Here is a 19,048-nt window from a genome sequence, read left to right as displayed (position 1 = left end):
TCAGGAAAGTCTTTTGTCTCGCCGGTGTAGGGCACGTAGCAGTATGCGTACGATTCTCTGTGGACCAAGCGTCTCCCATTTTCTTCGAAATTTCTTCAGTAGCCACATTAGGCGCCCAAAGTGGGCATTCGATTGTGGCCAATATGCTTTCCTTTTCGTATTTTTTTTAAATTTCGATGCCCCACCCACAAAAAAAAGAAAAAAAAAGAGATCGCTGCGGCACAGCGAATTGTCGCATGGTGAAAGTTCCATTTTGTTACTTATTTTGCGGAAAGTAATGGGCCACGGGTCTCTTCAGTTGCCGGGTCGTCTCATATTTTTGCGGTAACAATCATGTGGACACTCCAGGAGCATTTCTGCCTTCGCCGTAACCGTATAAATTGCAAGAGCGGTAACACCGTCACCGCGCGCTGCATGCTGTATGTGCGAGTGAAAGCGTAGGGGGGGGGGGGGGGGGGGATGGGTGAGCCGATAAGGGTGCGTCAGTCTTGTGAGCGCAAAGGAGAAAAGCGGGGAAGAAGCGTTGCGCGCGATGCATCGCGGGCAGTGGAGGGAGGCGGCATAGGATTCTGTGAACTCTGAATCTGCGATTGCGCAACGTGTTTGTTTGCCTTGTTTGGCATTATATACAGTGACTTTTGCTTTGATGCGTAGATTTATTAGAGACTTATACGTATATTTAAATATCTTGTTGCGAGGTTTTGCTTATACGTGCAGTTAACTTTGATCCCAGTGGCATTTCCTTGCCGTTTATCAAGCTGTAACTTCGCATTTGTATATCCCATTGTATCTTGTCATTTCTAATGTATACTTTGTCAACTCCCGCTTTTTGTATGTGCTCTATGTTGCGACTATAATTTCGGTGCAATTGCTCACAATACACGACTCGTGACAGCTGCTCTTGCGCAATACTTTGGAACGAAGGACAGCGTCATTGAAATTTCTTACTGGCCGTTGGATATGTACAAAATACAAACAGGGCTCTTGAATGACAAAGCTTCAATAAAATATTTGTTCTCAAATTGTTCAATTCATGGCCTTCACTTTTTTCATATCAGTGGCAAGCAATGCTTTGCTGGTCTCAAAGTGATATGGTTCTAAAGTTCGTGTGATATTTTCTTTACTTATTAAATAGATAAAAACTTGGAAAGATTGATATCAGTTAATTCGGGCACAATCTTTAGGACATGCGAATATATTTTTTTATGAAAAAATACACACTTGTCTTGACAGTGTGTGGCGTTCAAGAATTCCTTGCAGCATCTTTGGCGATGGCAATGCAGTTATTATTCATGTATTTTATCCCTCGACAAATTCTATAAGGAGGAAGCCCAGCTGCAATGTGAGCCTCCACTCGAAGAGATTTTCTGGCTATGCCACTGCGTGGCACACAATGGCTTGCCGCTCACGTCTTACGATCTTCGTCAGCTGCTCTGAAGGCAGCTGCTGCTGCAAAAGAGTGTCCTGTCGGCCTTCACAAGACGCTGTTGCGGCCATATTGGGAAGCCGTGCAAATGACTGATAGATACGACGGCTTTTAACCTGCTCAGAACGCTTGCATTCCGTGATGTCATCAACCGAAGCACAGCTACTCCGTAGGAGTGAGTAAATTGAAGGCCTCATCAGAGATACCTTATAAGCCATGCCCTACTTTTTCAGACTCCGACAGTTCAGCGTCGGCCTTGCAGCAGAGTGCCAGCACGTGTTTTGCATAGGCGACGTAGCCTTCGGTGGACGTGCAAAATCGTGAACTCTTTTTTGGCGACGACCGTCTGACCCAGTGGTTTTTCAAAGACATCTCACAGCTTCTGCCTGCAGGTATGCCAGTCACGGAGCTCTTCGTGGTTTTGAAATCACACTCGCGCACTTTCCGCCAAGTAAAAAATTATGTTCTTCAACATCATTGTGGGATCCCGTTTGTTGTGGCTTCTCGCCCGCTCATATATCTCCAGCCAGTCGTCGATGTCGGCGCCATCGGTGCCGCTGCAGGTTCCTAGATCACGCAGATGCGTGAGTAGGACAGTCGATGCGGGAGTTGCCGAACTATGCGCCGTCTCCTGCGACATCGGTAAACAACCGAAGCGGCGGCCACTGCGAAGCTCCTTTCTGAGGCGTTACCCCGCACCTCGATCAAGTGTTACGAGGAGAAAGCCCGACGTACAAGTGCATGCACATGGGGAAAAGTTAGTGGTAATTGCTCAGGCTGGTACAAAGCTCACAGCTCCAGGAGACAGTCTACCACTTCTTATTTGTCTCCCCCTTGCGCGCATGGCCATCTTCAAACGCAGCACAACAATAAATTAAAATCAAGTGGCTACCTTTGTCAGATAAACTCTCGAAGTGTGATGCTTTCCTTAACCAAATTAACATAACGATAATTGTATTTTTCGGGGCTCATAGAAATGTTCTATAAAAGCAGCCTCTGGTCTAGGAAATGATTGCTCCAGGTTTGAAAGCAGTTGTCGTATTTTTGCGTAACATGCTCACTCCTGCTTCCTATACCAGGTTTTACGACACGTTATTCTGTGCCATTTACATGCATGGGCATAGGCTCAGAAGCGTCCTACACTATATAAAAATAAGGCATATCGAGAGCTAAATTCACAATACCGCTAATTAGTTGTGCCTTCTTCCACGAATAACAAAAGAAGAACGCATACTTTGGCGGGAAAGTTGCTCTCTTAAAACGCAGACGGTGTTGAGTCAGCTGCACTTATATAGATAGTGCGGGCATATTTCAGCTCTAAGAAAAAGGTTGAAGCTAAAGAGTACCGCCGCGGCATAACTATCGAGTGTGCAGGCTTACGGTGTGTGAGGGACGTCTTTGCAAGAATGACGGTGGCGCCTGCGAAGATGAGCCCAAACAGGGTCACGAAAGAGTCGACCGAGTTGCGCATGTGGATGCAGACGTGGTCCCCCAGTTTCAGTCCATGAGACTGGAAACCCGCAGCGTAGCGCTCCAGCGCATGGAGAAGCTCCTGGCGGGTGTAACTGGTTGTATAGTCGACCTGTGGGCAGAACGGGCAGTTGTGAATAACCTTGAAAAGTTTTAAGAAGCCTCGCCATTGAAAGTCATCATTAGTGATGTCAATAATTGGGGACTGAGGAGTTTTTAAATAACATACATGGGAGGAGTTCGTGCAAGCTTTTAAGTTACCGTCCGCGCTTTACTTATTGATTGATTCAGTGCCGGAGTTTAATAGATCAAGGCAGCGCTGAGGCTTTGAGACATGCCTTAATGAGGACCTGTGGATGATTTTTGATGACGTGGAATTCAGTACCCTCCGTGCACCACAATCTAAGCACACGAACCTTTTTCCATCTCACCCGGTATCGTAGTCGAGTATGGCATAGCGACCGAGATACTGCAGTGGACTGCTAGCGTTACCGTTTTAGCGGTAAGAAACCTTAAAGCAAACTCCACCTACATGAAGAAATGTGGTACTGAAGCAAATCTATGTCACAAACTTCGAGCACGTATAGTGCTCATTGAACGCCACATGAGCTGTGTGGGGTCAAACAGGGCTTCACCTGCCCTACTAAAGTGTTATATTGAACCCCTTATTGCCAACCAGAGGTCTAAATGTATCCCTGTAATATCGTCAGGAAAGCAGCTTCCACCATAGCAGTTACTGCTCTCCGCGTGCCCTTCACAGAGCGTGCCGTGTTTTATACGCTAGCTATGGTGCAAATGAACCGTTTATTAAAAAAACGAGAGAAAGTTTATGAATACTACATTCGTCGCTTGCAGTACTTGTTTTCAGACGATTCTGTGAAGTGCGAGAATATTTCTCACTTTAGCGCATCTTAACCACTTCATTAGAAAAAAGCTTTCGTTTCAGGTAGTTGATTCATTGTGCAAATATATGCATACTCGCATGCAAAATCCACGTGCATGGAAGGGATATGTGAATCAGGATGGTGGCACTCTCAATTTATGTTTTGCTTCTTTTTCGTTTTTCTCCACTTCCCTGCTGGTACCTATACTTATGTCGCCTTTGATGCATCAAATTCATTGCATCTGATCTTTGGCCCACATCTGAAGCCATGCTACACCTTAGTTAGATTGCATGTTGAACGAGTCACAATAATTGGCCATGTAATTATGCAAGCTGCTTATCAAAAGTATAACATTCTTACCGTAATGGGAATCAAAAGCTACCATATCTGACAAGAGATTTGATGCGCAAGATTTTAACGCCAATGCTCCTTGCAGTTCTATGCCCATTTTCTAGACACTAGATAATATTGTAAATTGAATTTTATTTATTTGTGAGAACGTGGAACGGATCAATCCCAACAGCACCAGGAAACTACTTTCGTGAGCAGGCCTACCGTATAGGAAGGAAATATGATTCATACCCGTGCCGCTTAGAGACCGGGCAGCATATTGTTACGCGTAGCTGATGTACAAGTCTATTTACAATATATTAACACGTAGGCCAACGGTGGCAAAGAGGGCGACGCTATATCAAGCGGGGTCACGTCGTCTTCTTCCTCCTCAGTGCAGCCACACTGTGGGTACTGTTCCGTAGCATCACCTCCGCCAGTATAAGCACCGTCCCGGTGCTTAATCTACACATCCGCGGTAAAAGGTGCGTGGTATGGCTTTAGTCTCGCCACGTGAACGATGTCACTTGCAGCCGACGATGACGCTGAGAGGTCGGCTGCGATGATTTCATACGTGACATCTGTCACTTGTCGCACCACACGGTAAGGGCCAGTGTAGCGCGACAGCAGCTTTTCGGAAAGGCCCACACGTCGAATAGGTGACCAGAGAAGCACCAGAGAACCCGGAGAAAAGGGCACGTCGCGATGGTGGCAGTTATAGAGGTGTCTGTGATGCTCCTGTGAGGCCTCGAGACGGGTGCGGGCGAGCTGGCGCGCGTGGCCGGCGTGTGCGATCGCGTCGCGGGCGTATTCAGTGGCTGAACGTGTGGCCGAGGGCAGCAAAGTGTCCAACGGCAACGCGGGTTCTCGGCCATATAGGAGATAGAATGGTGAATAGCCGGCGGTGTCGTGACGCGATGAACGTCACATATGGTAAGTGAAGATCCCAGTCGTGGTGGTCGGTCACAACGTACTTCGAAAGCATGTCGGTGATGGCCCGGTTGAGGCGCTCCGTGTGGCCGTTGGCCTGAGGGTGGTAGGACGTGCTGAACTTGTGCTTTGAGGAACAGGAGCGGAGGATGTCCTCGACGACTGCCGACAGAAAGCTGCGGCCACGGTCAGTCAGTAATTGGCGTGGAGCACTGCGCACTAAAATGATGTCATAGAGCAGAAAGTCAGCGGCATCAGTAGCCCAACTTGTCGGGAGGGCTCTGGTGATTGCGTACCGCGTAGCATAATCAGTAGCGACGGCGACCCATTTATTTCCGGAGCCAGAGAGAGGACACGGTCCAAGCAGGTCTAGACCAACACGGAAAAAGGGTTCCGGTGGGATGTCGATCGGCTGGAGACATCCAGCTGGAGGTGTGGAGGGCTTCTTCCGGCGCTGACAGGGCTCACAAGCGGTAACGTAGCGCCGCACGGAGCGGACGAGACCCGGCCAAAAGAATCGACATCATACACGGTCGTATGTGCGCAAGACGCCCAAGTGTCCAGCCAAGGGAGCGTCGTGAAGTTGTTGGAGGACAGTCGAACGCAGGTGCGATGGAATTACGAGCAGAAGGTCAAGGTCATGTGCATCGAGATTGCGGTAGTATAATGCCCCCTCTTTAAGGAGAAACATACGGAGAGATGCGTCGCCAGGCGTTGACTCCAGATGTTCGATGAGGGCTCGTAATGAAGGATCACGGCGTTGTTCATTGCCGATTTCAAGCAACTGGGACACAGAGAAAACGCAAGCGATGGAGTCCGCATCAGCCGGTTCGTCGACGGGGTAGCGGGACAAACAATCGGCATCCTGGTGCAAGCGTCCCGTCTTATATACCACGGAGAAGGTATATTCTTGCAGGCATAACGCCCAGCGAGCGAGTCGTCCCGTGGGGTCCTTAAGCGAGGATAGCCAGCAGAGCGTGTGGTGATAAGTGATGACACAGAAGGGGCGTCCGTACAAGTATGGACGAAACTTCGCAACAGCCCACACAAGAGCGAGGCCTTCGCGCTCTGTGATTGAATAATTGCGCTCGGTGGGTGATAGAAGTCGGCTGGCATAGGCTCTAACACGATCATTTTCACGCTGGCGTTGTGCTAACACTGCTCCTATGCCGTGACCACTGGCATCAGTTCGAACTTCCGTTGAGGCAGACGGGTCAAAGTGGGCTAGAATTGGAGGCGTGGTAAGGAGAATAGTGAGCTGCGAAAAAGATGCGGCATGGTCAGGTCCCCAAGAAAATGGGGCGTCTTTCTTCAAGAGGTCGGTAAGGGGACGTGCGATGGTCGCAAAATCCTTCACAAAGCGCCGGAAATGAGAGCACAGCCCTACGAAACTACGAACGTCCTTGGTAGACTTCGAAACAGGAAAGTTCGTAACGGCGCGAATTTTGTCCGGATCAGGCCGCACGCCTCTGGCGTCCACGAGGTGTCCAAGGACGGTGATTTGGCGGCGAGCGAAGTGACATTTTGACGAGTTCAACTGGAGACCGGCGCGGCGGAACACGTCAAGAATCGCTGAAAGACGGTCTAGATGCGTGTTAAATGTGGGCGAATAAACGATGACGTCGTCCAGATAGCACAAACAGGTGGACCACTTGAACCCCTGAAGTAAAGAGTCCATCATTCGTTCGAAGGTGGCGGGCGCATTACAGAGACCGAAAGGCATCACCTTGAACTTATAAAGGCCGTCAGGGGTAATAAATGCAGTCTTCTTTCGGTCCATGTCGTCGACGGATATCTGCCAGTAGCTGGACCGTAAGTCGATAGAGGAAAAATAGGTGGCACCGTACAGGCAGTATAGAGCGTCATCAATACGCGGCAGAGGGTACACGTCCTTTTTTGTGATTTTGTTGAGGTGGCGATAATCTACACAAAAACGCCACGTGCCATCCTTCTTTTTGACAAGTACGGCGGGAGAAGCCCAGGGACTACAAGAAGGCTCGATAATGTCCTTCGCAAGCATCTTTTTGACTTCCTGTTGGACAACAGCTCGTTCAGACGCAGAAACACGATATGGACGTCGATGAATAGGGTTCGCATCGCCAGTGTTTATGCGATGGCTCACGACGGACGTTTGACCTAAGGGTCGATTGTCAAAGTCAAAAATGTCGCGATAGCCTTCAAGAACGCGGCAAAGAGATTCAGCGTGAACAGGTGTAAGGTCAGAGGAAACCATCTTCTCAATGTCGACGTCAATACCGTGCGATGACGTCACGGTATGGGCTGAGCTGTGACGATCTTCCACTGTGAATGGCTCGATCTCACCATCATGCCAAGCGCTAATTATAGCCAATGAAATCCCCCGAGGCAGAACTTGCGCGGTTAGCGGGAAATTGACAAGGGGAAGGCAGGTGCGGTTACCAGTAATTGTCAGCACAGTGTGTGGCACGGTAACACCATGGCCCAAACAATGAAACGTTCCTTTCCTTCGAAGGCTTCCTAACCTTACGTGAGGCCTCCTTACAGGGAAGGACCGATGGAGGAAGCAAGCGTACTCTGAAAGCTCCCTTCGCCCGTCCTCACGTAAGGAGCGGTTGCCGCATGCCTGGGTTCGAGATTATCGCTTGAAAGCTTTACGCTAACACTATTATTCAATAAAGAAATGTCGTATCGTCGCACAATTTTTAAATTGAAGAGCTAATATAGAGATGCGTGGACGCTTTCTTCTAGTTTTGTACACTAAACGCAAAAAAGTACCACATCACAGCGCAAAACTTGATGCGCTCCAGCAACGCTGGCACGCCGGCGTCGTGCAACGCCTAGCAACGCCTAGCAGCGCTATCATGCAACACGTGTAACTGAAACGAGCATGCCTGGCAAGACGTACCCCCGCAGGTGGGCGACAGCGCGCATCCGCAAGCAAAGGGGACGTGGTTAAGCAGTGAGGTGAAGCAGTCGTTCAGGGCCAGGAGCGGCGTAAGGACGCACGACGGCAGCCTCGGAGCTACCTTCGGAGCTAACTTTCAGAGTGACATAAGGTAGCCTCACCGCAATGAAGGCTTCCTGACTGAGGTAAGGAAGATATCATTGTTTGGCGCTTAGTGTTGAAGCAATGAACGACAATCTTACGGGCATTATTAAGGTGTGCGCAATACAAGTCGGTGGTAACTCCGTTGGATAGGATACCAGTAAGCTATCGCAGGGGACGAAAGGTTTGATCACGAAACCCCAATGTATGAAAGCCTGTAACCCTACAATTAGAATAGAACTGGCAGAACTTTCCAAGTTAACAAGCGTAAGACCGCTCAAATAAGGAAGTATAATATGGATGGAATTGAACATGCTCTCAGGAATCGAGGAAGCCTAAAATCAGTGAAGAAGAAACTAGGAATAGGCAAGAATCAGCTGTTTGCTTTAAGAGACAAAGCCGGCAATATCATTACTAATATGGATGAGATAGTTCAAGTGGCTGAACAGTTATATAGAGATTTACACAGTACCAGTGGCACCCACGACGATAATGGAAGAGAGAATAGTCTAGAGGAATTTGAAATCCCACAAGTAAGGCCGAAAAAGTAAAGAAAGCCTTGGGAGCTATGCAAAGGGGGAAGGCAACTGGGGAGGATCAGGTAACAGCAGATTTGTTGAAGGAAGGTGGGCAGGTTGTTCTAGAAAAACTGGCCAGCCTGTTTAAGCAATGCCTCATGACCTCGAGCGTACCGGTATCTTGGACGAACGCTAACATAATCCTAATCCATAAGAAAGGGGACGCCAAAGATTTGAAAAATTATTGACCGATCAGCTTACTGTCCGTTGCCTCCGTAGTATTTAGTAAGCTAATCGCAAATAGAATGAGGAACTCCTTAGGCTTCTGTCAACCAAAGGACCAGACAGGATTCCGTAAAGGCTGCTCAACAATAGACCATATTCACACTATCAATCAGGTGATAGAGAAATGTGCGGAATATAACCAACCCTCATATATAGCTTTCATTGATTACGAGAAAGCGTTTCATTCGGTCGAAACCTCAGCAGTCATAGAGGCATTGCAGAATCAGGGTGTAGACGAGCCGTATGTAAAAATACTAAAAGATATAAATAGCGGCTCCACAACCACCGTAGTCCTCCATCAAAAAAGCAACAAAATCCCAATAAAGAAAGGCGTCAGGCAGGGAGATACAATTTTTCCAATGCTATTCACAGCGTGTTTACAGCAGGTATTCAGAGACCTGGATTGCGATGAATTTGGGATAAGACTTAGTGGAAAATACCTTAGTAACTTGCGATTCGCTGATAATATTGCCTTGCTTAGTAACTCAGGGGACCAACTGCAGTGCATGCTCACTGACCTGGAGAGGCAAAGCAGAAGGCGGGTCTAAAAATGAATCTGCAGAAAGCTAAAGAAATGTTTAACAGTCTCGGAAGAGAACAGCAGTTTACGATAGGTAGCACGGCAGTGGAAGTCGTAAGGTAATACATCTACTTAGGGCAGGTAGTGACCGCGGATCCGGACCATGAGACTGAAATAATCGGAAGACTAAGAATCGGCTAGGGTCCGTTTGGCAGACATTCTCAGATGATGAACAGCAGGTTGCCATTATCCCACAAAAGAAAAGTGTATAACAGCAGTGTCTTACCAGTACTCACGTGTCGCGCAGAAACCTGGAGGCTTACGAAAAGGGTTCTACTTAAATTGAGGACGACGCAACGAGCTATGGAGAGAAGAATTATGGGTGTAACATTAAGGGATAAGAAAAGAGCAGATTGGGTGAGGGAACAAACGCGCGTTAATGACATCTTAGTTGAAATCAAGAAAAAGAAATGGGCATGGGCAGGACATGTTATGAGGAGGGAAGGTAACCGACGGTCACTAAGGGTTACGGAGTGGATTCCAAGAAAAGGGAAGCGTAGCAGGGGGCGGCAGAAAGTTATGTGCGCGGATAAGCTTAAGAAGTTTGCAGGGACAACATAGCCACAACTAATACATGACCGGAGTAGTTGAAGTATGGGAGAGTCCTTTCCATTGCAGTGGGCGTAACCAGGCTGATAATGATGATGATGATGATGATGATGATGAATGCAGATTTGATGCAAGAACAATGCTCGGGCAACTACTGTATCGCGTAATGAATGTGTGTGAGGAAATCGGGTGCGTGCGTTCGCAGATATTCAGAAACAATCATACCGTAAAATAGTCTGTGGCACATGTAATCATGATTATATAGAGCGTGCACGTGTGCCAGTAAATCATTAAAACATAACAGATGTGCGTATTCCGCGATCGGCATGCACACATTGCCTCATCAGACTTGAGGAATCATTGTAAAACTAACAAAATAATGAAAAGAAGAATTCTATGCGTGTCGCACAGCATATCATGGTTTAACAATAGTATGCTACATCTGCTACACGTTTCTGCAGGAATTGCTTCTAGAAAAAGAAACAGAACAGCCTAATCGAATGACAACTGCCATTTGAGAAAAAAAAACGTTAGGGTTAAATTACAAAGCCTAAATAATGCCTTGAAAGAAATTATACCATTTCTAAATACAATGTAGCATTACCACTCATTAAAGTCTTTATAAAAATGAACGGCTATTTCTAACGCAACGTATAATGCTCCTTCAGTACAAAGTATTAGGCTTTCCGACCTTTTCAATGTCAACCTGTATTTTCGAGAGAGTGAAAGAAAAGCGTAAAGGCAAGTAGGCGGTCAGTACAGTTCATGAGGCTATGTTTCCAGATAAACTTATTAGAAATAGATCACGTGAGATGGTCTGAAGATATGGATAAATCGGCGACTCGCAGGTTCTCTTAGCAGCATTTAAAGGATTGAAAGAGTTACGAGAGCCTAGGTAATTTTAAAGCGAGTGACTTTCATTGACTCTTTCGCATGGTTTCATGGTCGATGATTGGTGTTCGGACGCTGACCGCCGATAGAAAGGCTGCGATGGAAAGAACGCTCACGGTACCGAATTAGTTTTGCAGAGACGTGTGTGCTGTCCATCTTTACTACCGCTATGGATGTGCGATTTCCCGGCTCTGTTCTCCACGCAATGAAACACCAAATCGTACCTAAATATCCTCCCTGCAACGAAACTATAGAAGTCATGCGCGCCATACCCTTAACAGAGCGAATAGCTTTCTTTAATCGTTCGGCTGTTTGCTTACATTGAAAGCGATGAGTCCCGCGCAATACGTCACTGTTTGAGTCGCGTCTCTGAAGCAAGATGAACGACGTATTTATTCGTACCCCTGCAGAGTATGCACCCGCATACGCAAAACACCAAACGGTTTGAACAAGTTATTTTGCTACGCATGCCGCTGAACGCACGCCCTGCCAGCACACGAGACAGAAGCCGGACTCACCGCCGCGAGCTTGGAACTGGCCACGCTGAGGAACGCCTTGACGGCCGTGTACACCGAGCACACGGGCACGCTCAGCTTCGGGTACGGCGAGCACAGGATTTTGTTCTCGATGCGCCCCTTCAGCATCGTGGCGTCTGGGCACGCGAGACGGGGCACATTTACTCGGCGCTTAGTCGTCAACTATTATTACTATTATAGTAGTATATAGCCCACTAATAATAGCAAAGAACTTGCTTCACCGTAATGCGTTGTCTGTAGTTCACCACGTTCCATCGTCTTTTGCAGATTGAACGAACGAGCGAAAGTTGCCGAAAAGATATCTCCAGCAGCCGATATTCTTTGGTTGAAAATAAATAAAATAGCCGAGAATGTCAAGTGTTCAATAAGCTAGCCGAGAATGCCGACGCGAGGATGGTCTCCATGGTGGTTGAACAGAACAGCGTCGCACGCGTAAGGTCGTTAACGGGCTCTCAACTGCAACAAGTTAACTTCTCGTCCACTTTCATTTCATTTTACCGTATCAATATTTTCATCTTCTACGTAAACGTAACGTTATATTTCCCTAATGTCCTAACTGGTCTACCTTTCTATTTTCTTTGTCTGACTGTCGTTTCGCATTAGTGAAAGTCATAACGTTTTATCACGTGTTATGCTAGCGCCGTATGACAAAATGTTTATGCGAACGCTTTACCTGAGAGTTGCACCACTTCTTAAAACTATTTCTTATAAACAACAGCAAAAGAAGACTTTCAGTTAGACTGTGAGCACATCATGGTGGCTTGGTATTGGCACTGCACTTGCTTATCTTTCTCCGGTGACCACTTTTCACCGGCTAAGAAATGCCAAACGTTATCACTTGGCGCAGTAGGCTCCTGCATGTCTCGGAAGTTGCACGAACGTTATCGATGGTTCTTTCCGTTGGCCGTTGTCACTGAACCTTGCATTATCTGATCGTATGCGCTGCACGAATTGCGTAGTACTCTCTGGAAGTCACGCTGGTACCAACGATTACGCCGCAAGCTTAGACGAGCCATGCATAAAAACCGACGCGCTTGACCCGCTGGTGATAAGTTCGACGATCGCCGACTGTGTTCGGCGCTATCGTTGTGCTTCGAGTGTCACTTTTTTGTGTGTGGACACAGGTACGCCTGTAATCGCGGACAATCTCCTGTGCCTGCGAAGGGAAAGCTAGGGGCGCGTGCTGCTGCACAGGCGTTAACGCGCCAGGTATTCCGGCAGCGTTTGACAGTGCTTCTGGTTGCTCTGGACACACCCGGCCTCGGAAACTCGGTCAGTCCGGTGGATGAATGTATGGATGGATGTTATGGGCGTCCCCTTTAGAACGGGGCGGTGGGCTGCGCCACCACGCTCCTGCCATTACACTGACTAACGTCCCTCCCAAGTCAAGAAAGTAAAAAAAAAAACGCGCTATGAACTCTCACAACCACACTTTCCGAACCCCCATTTCGAACTTTGCCCTTGTACCTCTCCGTTTTCTGTTCTTTCCCTACTTTTAAAGCGAAAGCTTTAATGGCCGCGAACTTGCGATTTCGCCGTGCCCGTGCTCCGAGGAGGCACATGACGACACACTGCGTTCGTCGTCGTTGCGTTCGCCTCCGCCCGCTTTGCCAGCTTTATCGCATGATTGATATCATGTCCGAAGATTGAAAAGGAGAGCTCGCGTGCGCCGCAACCACAGTTGAGGCGGCAGTATGGACGGCGACAATTTTGATAAGCAGGAGGAGGCCTGGAATCGACATCGGAACGAGGTGAAGAGGAAATGAATCGCCCAGGAAACAGACGAACAGCGCGCCGAACGACTGGCTAAACGCCGCAACATAGCTAGACAACCAGACTAACCTGGACTTGCAATCAAGATTAACCAAAAAAATTATCGGGTTTTACGTGCCAAAACCACTTTCTGATTATGAGGCACGCCGTAATGGGAGGCTCCGGAAATTTGGACCACCTGGGGTTTTTTAACGTGCACCTCAAGATTAACCAAGGCTAACCATGCTATGCCTTAGCTTTCACTACATATATCCTCGTACAGCCGGGCTAAGCCACTGCCAATTTTTCTTCCACCAATCTTCCAATCGCCCCTTGCTAATCTCTACTGACGGACACGTTTACTTTTCCCCTGCTCTCGCTAAACCCAAGGGCTTCAAGGAGGCTAGCGGTGCCTAAATCGATCGCTGGGCAGTTGTCTTCACATTCTAATAATACATGCTCCATCGTTTCCCTAGCTTTACCGCAGCAAGCACATGCTTGTTCTTCCTTCTTATATTTCGCTTTATAGGTGCGTGTTCTAAGGCATCCTGATCTCGCTTCGAAAAGTAATGAGCTTCCCTTTGAGTTATGGTAAATTATTTCTTTCCTGATTTCGTTTTTTCGTCTTAAGTAGTTACTCATGGCAGGTTTCTTTTCCGTTGCCGCCACCCATGAGATTATTTCAGCCTCTCTGACTTTCCGCTTGACGTTCTTTGTTGCTGTGTTGCCCTACAGGCCGCATAATAGCTGGTAAGCTTCCTAGTTCTTTTCCTGCACTGCGAATCAATGTTTTTCCTTTACAGATACCTAAGCACTCTCCCAGCCCATTTACTTTCTTCCATTCGCGTTTATGTATCATCTCGGTAATTGCCGATGAGAGAACCGCGCGAACAACATTCATGTGTAGACACGATACGCATTTTCTTTTTCTGGAAGTGAGCATCGCAAGTGTCCATTATGCAGATTTTTGCAGTTCGGGTTTATTACACAAAGGAGTGCCCAGTAGGTATGACTTAGTGCCTTAAGTGACGATGAGCAAAACGGGAACAAGGTGAAAGCAGGAGCCAACGTTTCGACAAGTGGACATGTCTTTGCCAAGGCGACGTATGCTTTCCTCGCCACAGTATATATAGGTGGGGTTCTTCTAAAGGGGAGGGGGTGTAAGGCGGGAGAGTGCAGCAACGAAGGAAGGTGTGTTAGCGTGTCGAATTAAGAGTAAAGGAATTCTGTGCACAAGGCCAAGGCCCCCCCCTCCGCCCCCCCCCCCCCCTGGTCTGTCAACGTACGCGGGTTAGCCGGCGTGTCAAGGGCGTCTGACACGCCGGCTGAAAAAAAGAGGACAGGGGAAAAAAGGGGGGGGGATACGCCAAGAAATCAAACTAAGTGTTGTTGCCTATAGCTTGAAATTTAGGATAGCGAATAGACTCTGAAGCTTTAGATTACACAGCTTTAGTATCTATTCGCTATGCTGAATTGGCGAGGAAAGCAAACTGTGGCGAGGAAAGCATAAGTCGCCTTGAAGAAGACAAGTCCACTTGTCGAAACGTTGGCTCCTGCTTTCACCTTGTTCACGTTTTGCTCATCGTCTTGAATTTCCATCTCCCGCATTCCCCGCGCTTTCGCTGCCTTGAGTGACGTAATTTTGCTGCTAAGGATTGCATTCGTGGTGAAAAAAGTCGTGCTGATGGCTTTTTTCACCTGGTCTGTTATTGAAGAATCGGCCTTTATGCGAATGTTTTATATGTGCTGCTGCAAAAGCTGACTACCTTCTGCTCCCGCTTGCCACCGGTATTCAAGCTGTGGCCAAGTGCAAAATAATGTGATAATGTGTGTTTCCGTTTTTAGTACAACGTTATTTTTGTTCTGTCATGTCTTTTTCATTTTGTTCAGTAGTAATGAACATGTCACTCATTTGATGTACTTACTTTTGTGCAGGTTAATAAGTAAGTTCTTGTTTCTTTTTCTTGGTATGGCTGTCAATAAAACAATCTTAAGATCTTATGCTATTGTAGGTGTATTTCTTGCGTGTTATTGTTTTTGCCATTACCAGTGAATTTTGCCTTTAGTTCTCATGACTATGTCATACACGTCGTCCAGTTTTGTGCAATATCTCAGTGAGTATATCAGAAGCTCTCAGTGGCGCATATCAGAAGCTCTTCTACACTTTGATCTTTAGGGCATTATATAAAAATCGTTTATATATGTGTACATAAAACAGCCTTCGCGTTTTCTTGAGTTCAATTGTTTTGTTATTTCACTGTCTGAACTTTTGTGTTATTTAGTAGTCATGTACATGTCATGCATTTTCTCGCTTTTCATTTTCTGAGCGTTATGCGAAAATATTTGTTTTCAGAAAGGGAAGTCAATAAAACGAGGCCAAATATCTGTTGTGTTGGAAGTGGAATATATATATATTCTGGCATATGCTGGCATACTCAAAGTATGGACAAGACTGCGTGCTTGCGCATACAGAACCCACGGTGCACCACGCGCCTGTTCACAAACAATGCCTGGGGTAGCCCACGCGCGCTATATAAAAAAATACGCGCCGCGGACAGTCAAAAAGAAAGCAAAAGTAAAGGCGCGCGGGGCATGGGGAAGGGTGGAGCGAAATCGGAGCGGGTCGTCATTATACTAACAAGAAGAAAAAACAAAGCGCTAGGGAGAGAGGCGCCGTACGGCTGCTGTTCCTGTTGCCACGACAACGTGAACAATCGTGTGCGCCGCCATTTTGCCAAAGTATCGCCCATATGCTAGGGCCGTTATTGAAGGGGACCTTGGCGCTGGCGTCGAAGGAGCGTCTGCTTCAAAACAGCCAATCGCAGCCATGCGGAGGTTCACCCCTGGGGACACACGACGAACCGATGCCGCTTCCACGTGCGACGATTTCGCGCTTCCCCAGACGCGCAAGGGGAAAACTGTAAAAATAAGTAAACCTTTACACTCAGTGATGTGATATGCCTTATTTAACTGTTGCTAATAGGCGCCTATGTTTCGTCTTCCCCAGCCCAAAGACATGGATTAAAAAGCGGTACTCTCTTCAAAAGCGCTCTCCCGTGTGCGCGCTCTGCCTCCGTAGCTCTCCCTTCATAGCCACAGAAAGGTTTCCGCGAGTATAGCAAAACGGTTATTTTCATGATACACAGCTTCTTCTTCTGTGTTCATCATCACTACAACATGACAATATAAAACGCTATGTATCTGTCTCACATCTCTTCTTCTACCCTGTGCACCGTCGAACCAAAATAAACTACAAACATCGTCCCTGTTAATCTACATTTGGTGCTAGAAATCTTTATTAGGGAAATTGAATTCTATTCTTGTTTGTTAACATTAACGTGAAAGAATTTAGAGTAGCAAGTAAATGTGCTACATTTAGTAATTGAACGAGCTGATGGCTCCTGCGTCATGACGGAAACGGCCAGGTTACAAACAAGCGGGGACATTAGTCTCCAGCGTAGAATGAAGAAATCAAGCTTTAATTGATGTAGCACTATTGGCCCAGAGATGGGACTATAGGTCGCAGCACCATCGCTGCGTTAGGGTTGATGGGCGGTCGCCGGTGTGCATTGAAATGTACACGCCGGCGCAGCGCTGTGAGCGATTTCGGTCAATTGTTTGATAATGAAACGCAGTGACTGCGGTGAACTGACGATATGTTGCCCTCCAATGCTAGCTGTTTGCAGGAAACGTACGGAGCATTGATACTATAAATGGAAGGAGCGCGATACGCAATTTATGTTCCGGTACATTCACGTGCCTTGTGTTGGCGTTCGGCGTGGAGGCGCTACTGTTGGGGAACTGAACTTCCTTCTAAAATGCGCGTTTCCTGTACAGTGAAGCTGAAGCAGCTAATTATTGGGACTCTTTTTTACACTTGAACGTATACGTAAGCATCTATCGCTTTCTTTGCGATTGTCTGTCAAATACATGTTAGTTAGTAACTTGAGTTGAACAAGGTACAGCACTATGAGTGACAACGCAGTGGCAGGGTGATCGTGTGGCTTCAAAGGCGTTTTTTTTTTCTTCGCGGTAACAGTAAAAACTGCATTTTATCACACCAGTGTTTTGGATGACTACGTGCGTGAGAATGATGCGAATAATTTTTAATTATTTTCGGAACCAACCACGTTGTGTTGTTTTCGTTGTTTATGAGATAATGGCTGCTACCTCCCTTCAAGTTGACAACGCCACACTAAAGGGTGCATTGTATTAGCTGCCAGTAGCTCAGCTTTTCGCCCTCCTATGTCTGGCGATTGCAATGGTGCACTTGATCCTCTTGTGATACTTCATTTCCGTTTCCCGTTTGTAGCAGATACTAAACGTTCCAAAGTGCGAAAGTGGACTTGCGAGGCAAAAGCATTTCCGCGTATAGTGCCATGTCCACATAATAAAAGGGCCCCTCAGAGACAACTGAGAATGGTTGCCTAACCAGTAACCTCATTCACAATCGCCGTCGTGCAATCATATGCCTACGATTAACTGTCTCCGTGATATAATATGAGCCCTTGACATTTTCTTTCATACTGCTGAGTGATCTCACGCCACATAGTTTATATTGACACGTGGACTTTTTCGCGTGAACGCTTCTCGCCGTCTAAGGAATGCTATAGCTCAGCGCGGGAAGCGCTTGCATGTATCGGAAGTTACTAAAATGCTATCGATGATTCTGCCCTTACAAAAATGGCTTTAGAGTGCCTATAGAAAGTCTATAGACTTTTTATAGGCGACCTTGCCTTTCTATAGATTTGGACTTTTGTTGATACACAGTCTATAGACTGTCTATAGACGAAAGTCGATAAAGTTTCTATTTCTTTTTGTCTATACGCAGTCTATAGACAGTCTATAGAAAAAAAGTAGATAAGGTGTTTGTTTCTTTTTTCTCTACTTCCCATCTGTAGCCTACCTATAGACAAAAGTCGATACATGCTCTATTTATTTTTCTCTATTATTTATCTATAGACTTTCTATAGACGAAAGTCGATACAGTGTATTTAGGGTTGTTTATTCTTCGTCTTTAGACTGTCTATAAACGAGAGTCGATAAGATTGTACATTTCTTGTCTATTCCCACTCTACCTAGTTCTTCATAAACACGCACCTGCACACATTCACCTACACTGGACCCCCCATGTATATATATATATATATATATATATATATTGCAGCGCGACCGGCGGCTCGAGTCACATTGCGTGTAACGCGGGCTTCCTCACGCTTCCATGGAGCTCGTATTGAGCAACAGCACGCTGTATCGCGAGTTTCTAATGTTGCTCTACAGGTTTATCACTGAGAACATTCATCTAATTAACATAATTGAGAAGTTAATTAACACTAAGTATCTTATCAGGGGAATACAAAAAAAATTATCCGAGTATCTCATAGCGATGGCAAACATTACCTTGGTTCTCTCCAGCTACGTAGCATTTACAATGTTTAAGACTGGCTCAAATTAAGTGAAACATCCCGTATGCTTCTTTGCAAGTCCAATTATTGTCCACGGTTTCCTATATCACCGCCGATGAAGGCCATAGGGTGGAACGTCACCAAAGGTCGTGTTAACATGTGCGAACAGCCCGTATACCGATTGTGGTAAGGCGTGAGGTGAAGTAGAAAACAGCCAATACTGTAAAATTTTGATTTCTTCAGGTTTACATGCCGTCTAGATTCACAATAGACAAAAATCGTTAGTCTGGGCCCACCCCGCGTACGCTGTAACCAAGCGCAGGTACTGGTGGATAATATGGAGCTGCGTTTGATATAAGCCACTGAAATTTTACACTGCTGAGATTGCTGTATAGCCTATTTGTAGACTTTAGTATACAGATAGTGTATACCTACACATTTGTTGACCACGTGATATGACCTACGTA

General features: G+C 46.6%; 1 protein-coding gene across 1 annotated transcript in view; it reads right to left on the bottom strand.

The window, feature by feature from the left end:
- The window catches only part of LOC126523708 (probable 4-coumarate--CoA ligase 2), a 350,149-nt gene that overhangs the window by 288,308 nt on the left and 42,793 nt on the right, over positions 1 to 19,048 (bottom strand). The window contains exons 2-3 of the mRNA XM_055066815.1: positions 11,407 to 11,540; positions 2,807 to 3,008 (exon numbers count right to left, since the gene is read on the bottom strand). Of these exons, the coding sequence (XP_054922790.1) occupies positions 2,807 to 3,008; positions 11,407 to 11,540 (336 nt within the window). The remainder of the gene's footprint in view (positions 1 to 2,806; positions 3,009 to 11,406; positions 11,541 to 19,048) is intronic.

The sequence above is a fragment of the Dermacentor andersoni genome, chromosome 6 (assembly GCF_023375885.2).
Source record: "Dermacentor andersoni chromosome 6, qqDerAnde1_hic_scaffold, whole genome shotgun sequence".
NCBI lineage: Eukaryota > Metazoa > Arthropoda > Arachnida > Ixodida > Ixodidae > Dermacentor > Dermacentor andersoni.
The sequence above is the reverse complement of the archived record's forward strand: the minus strand, read 5'-3'. Positions and strand labels throughout refer to the sequence as shown.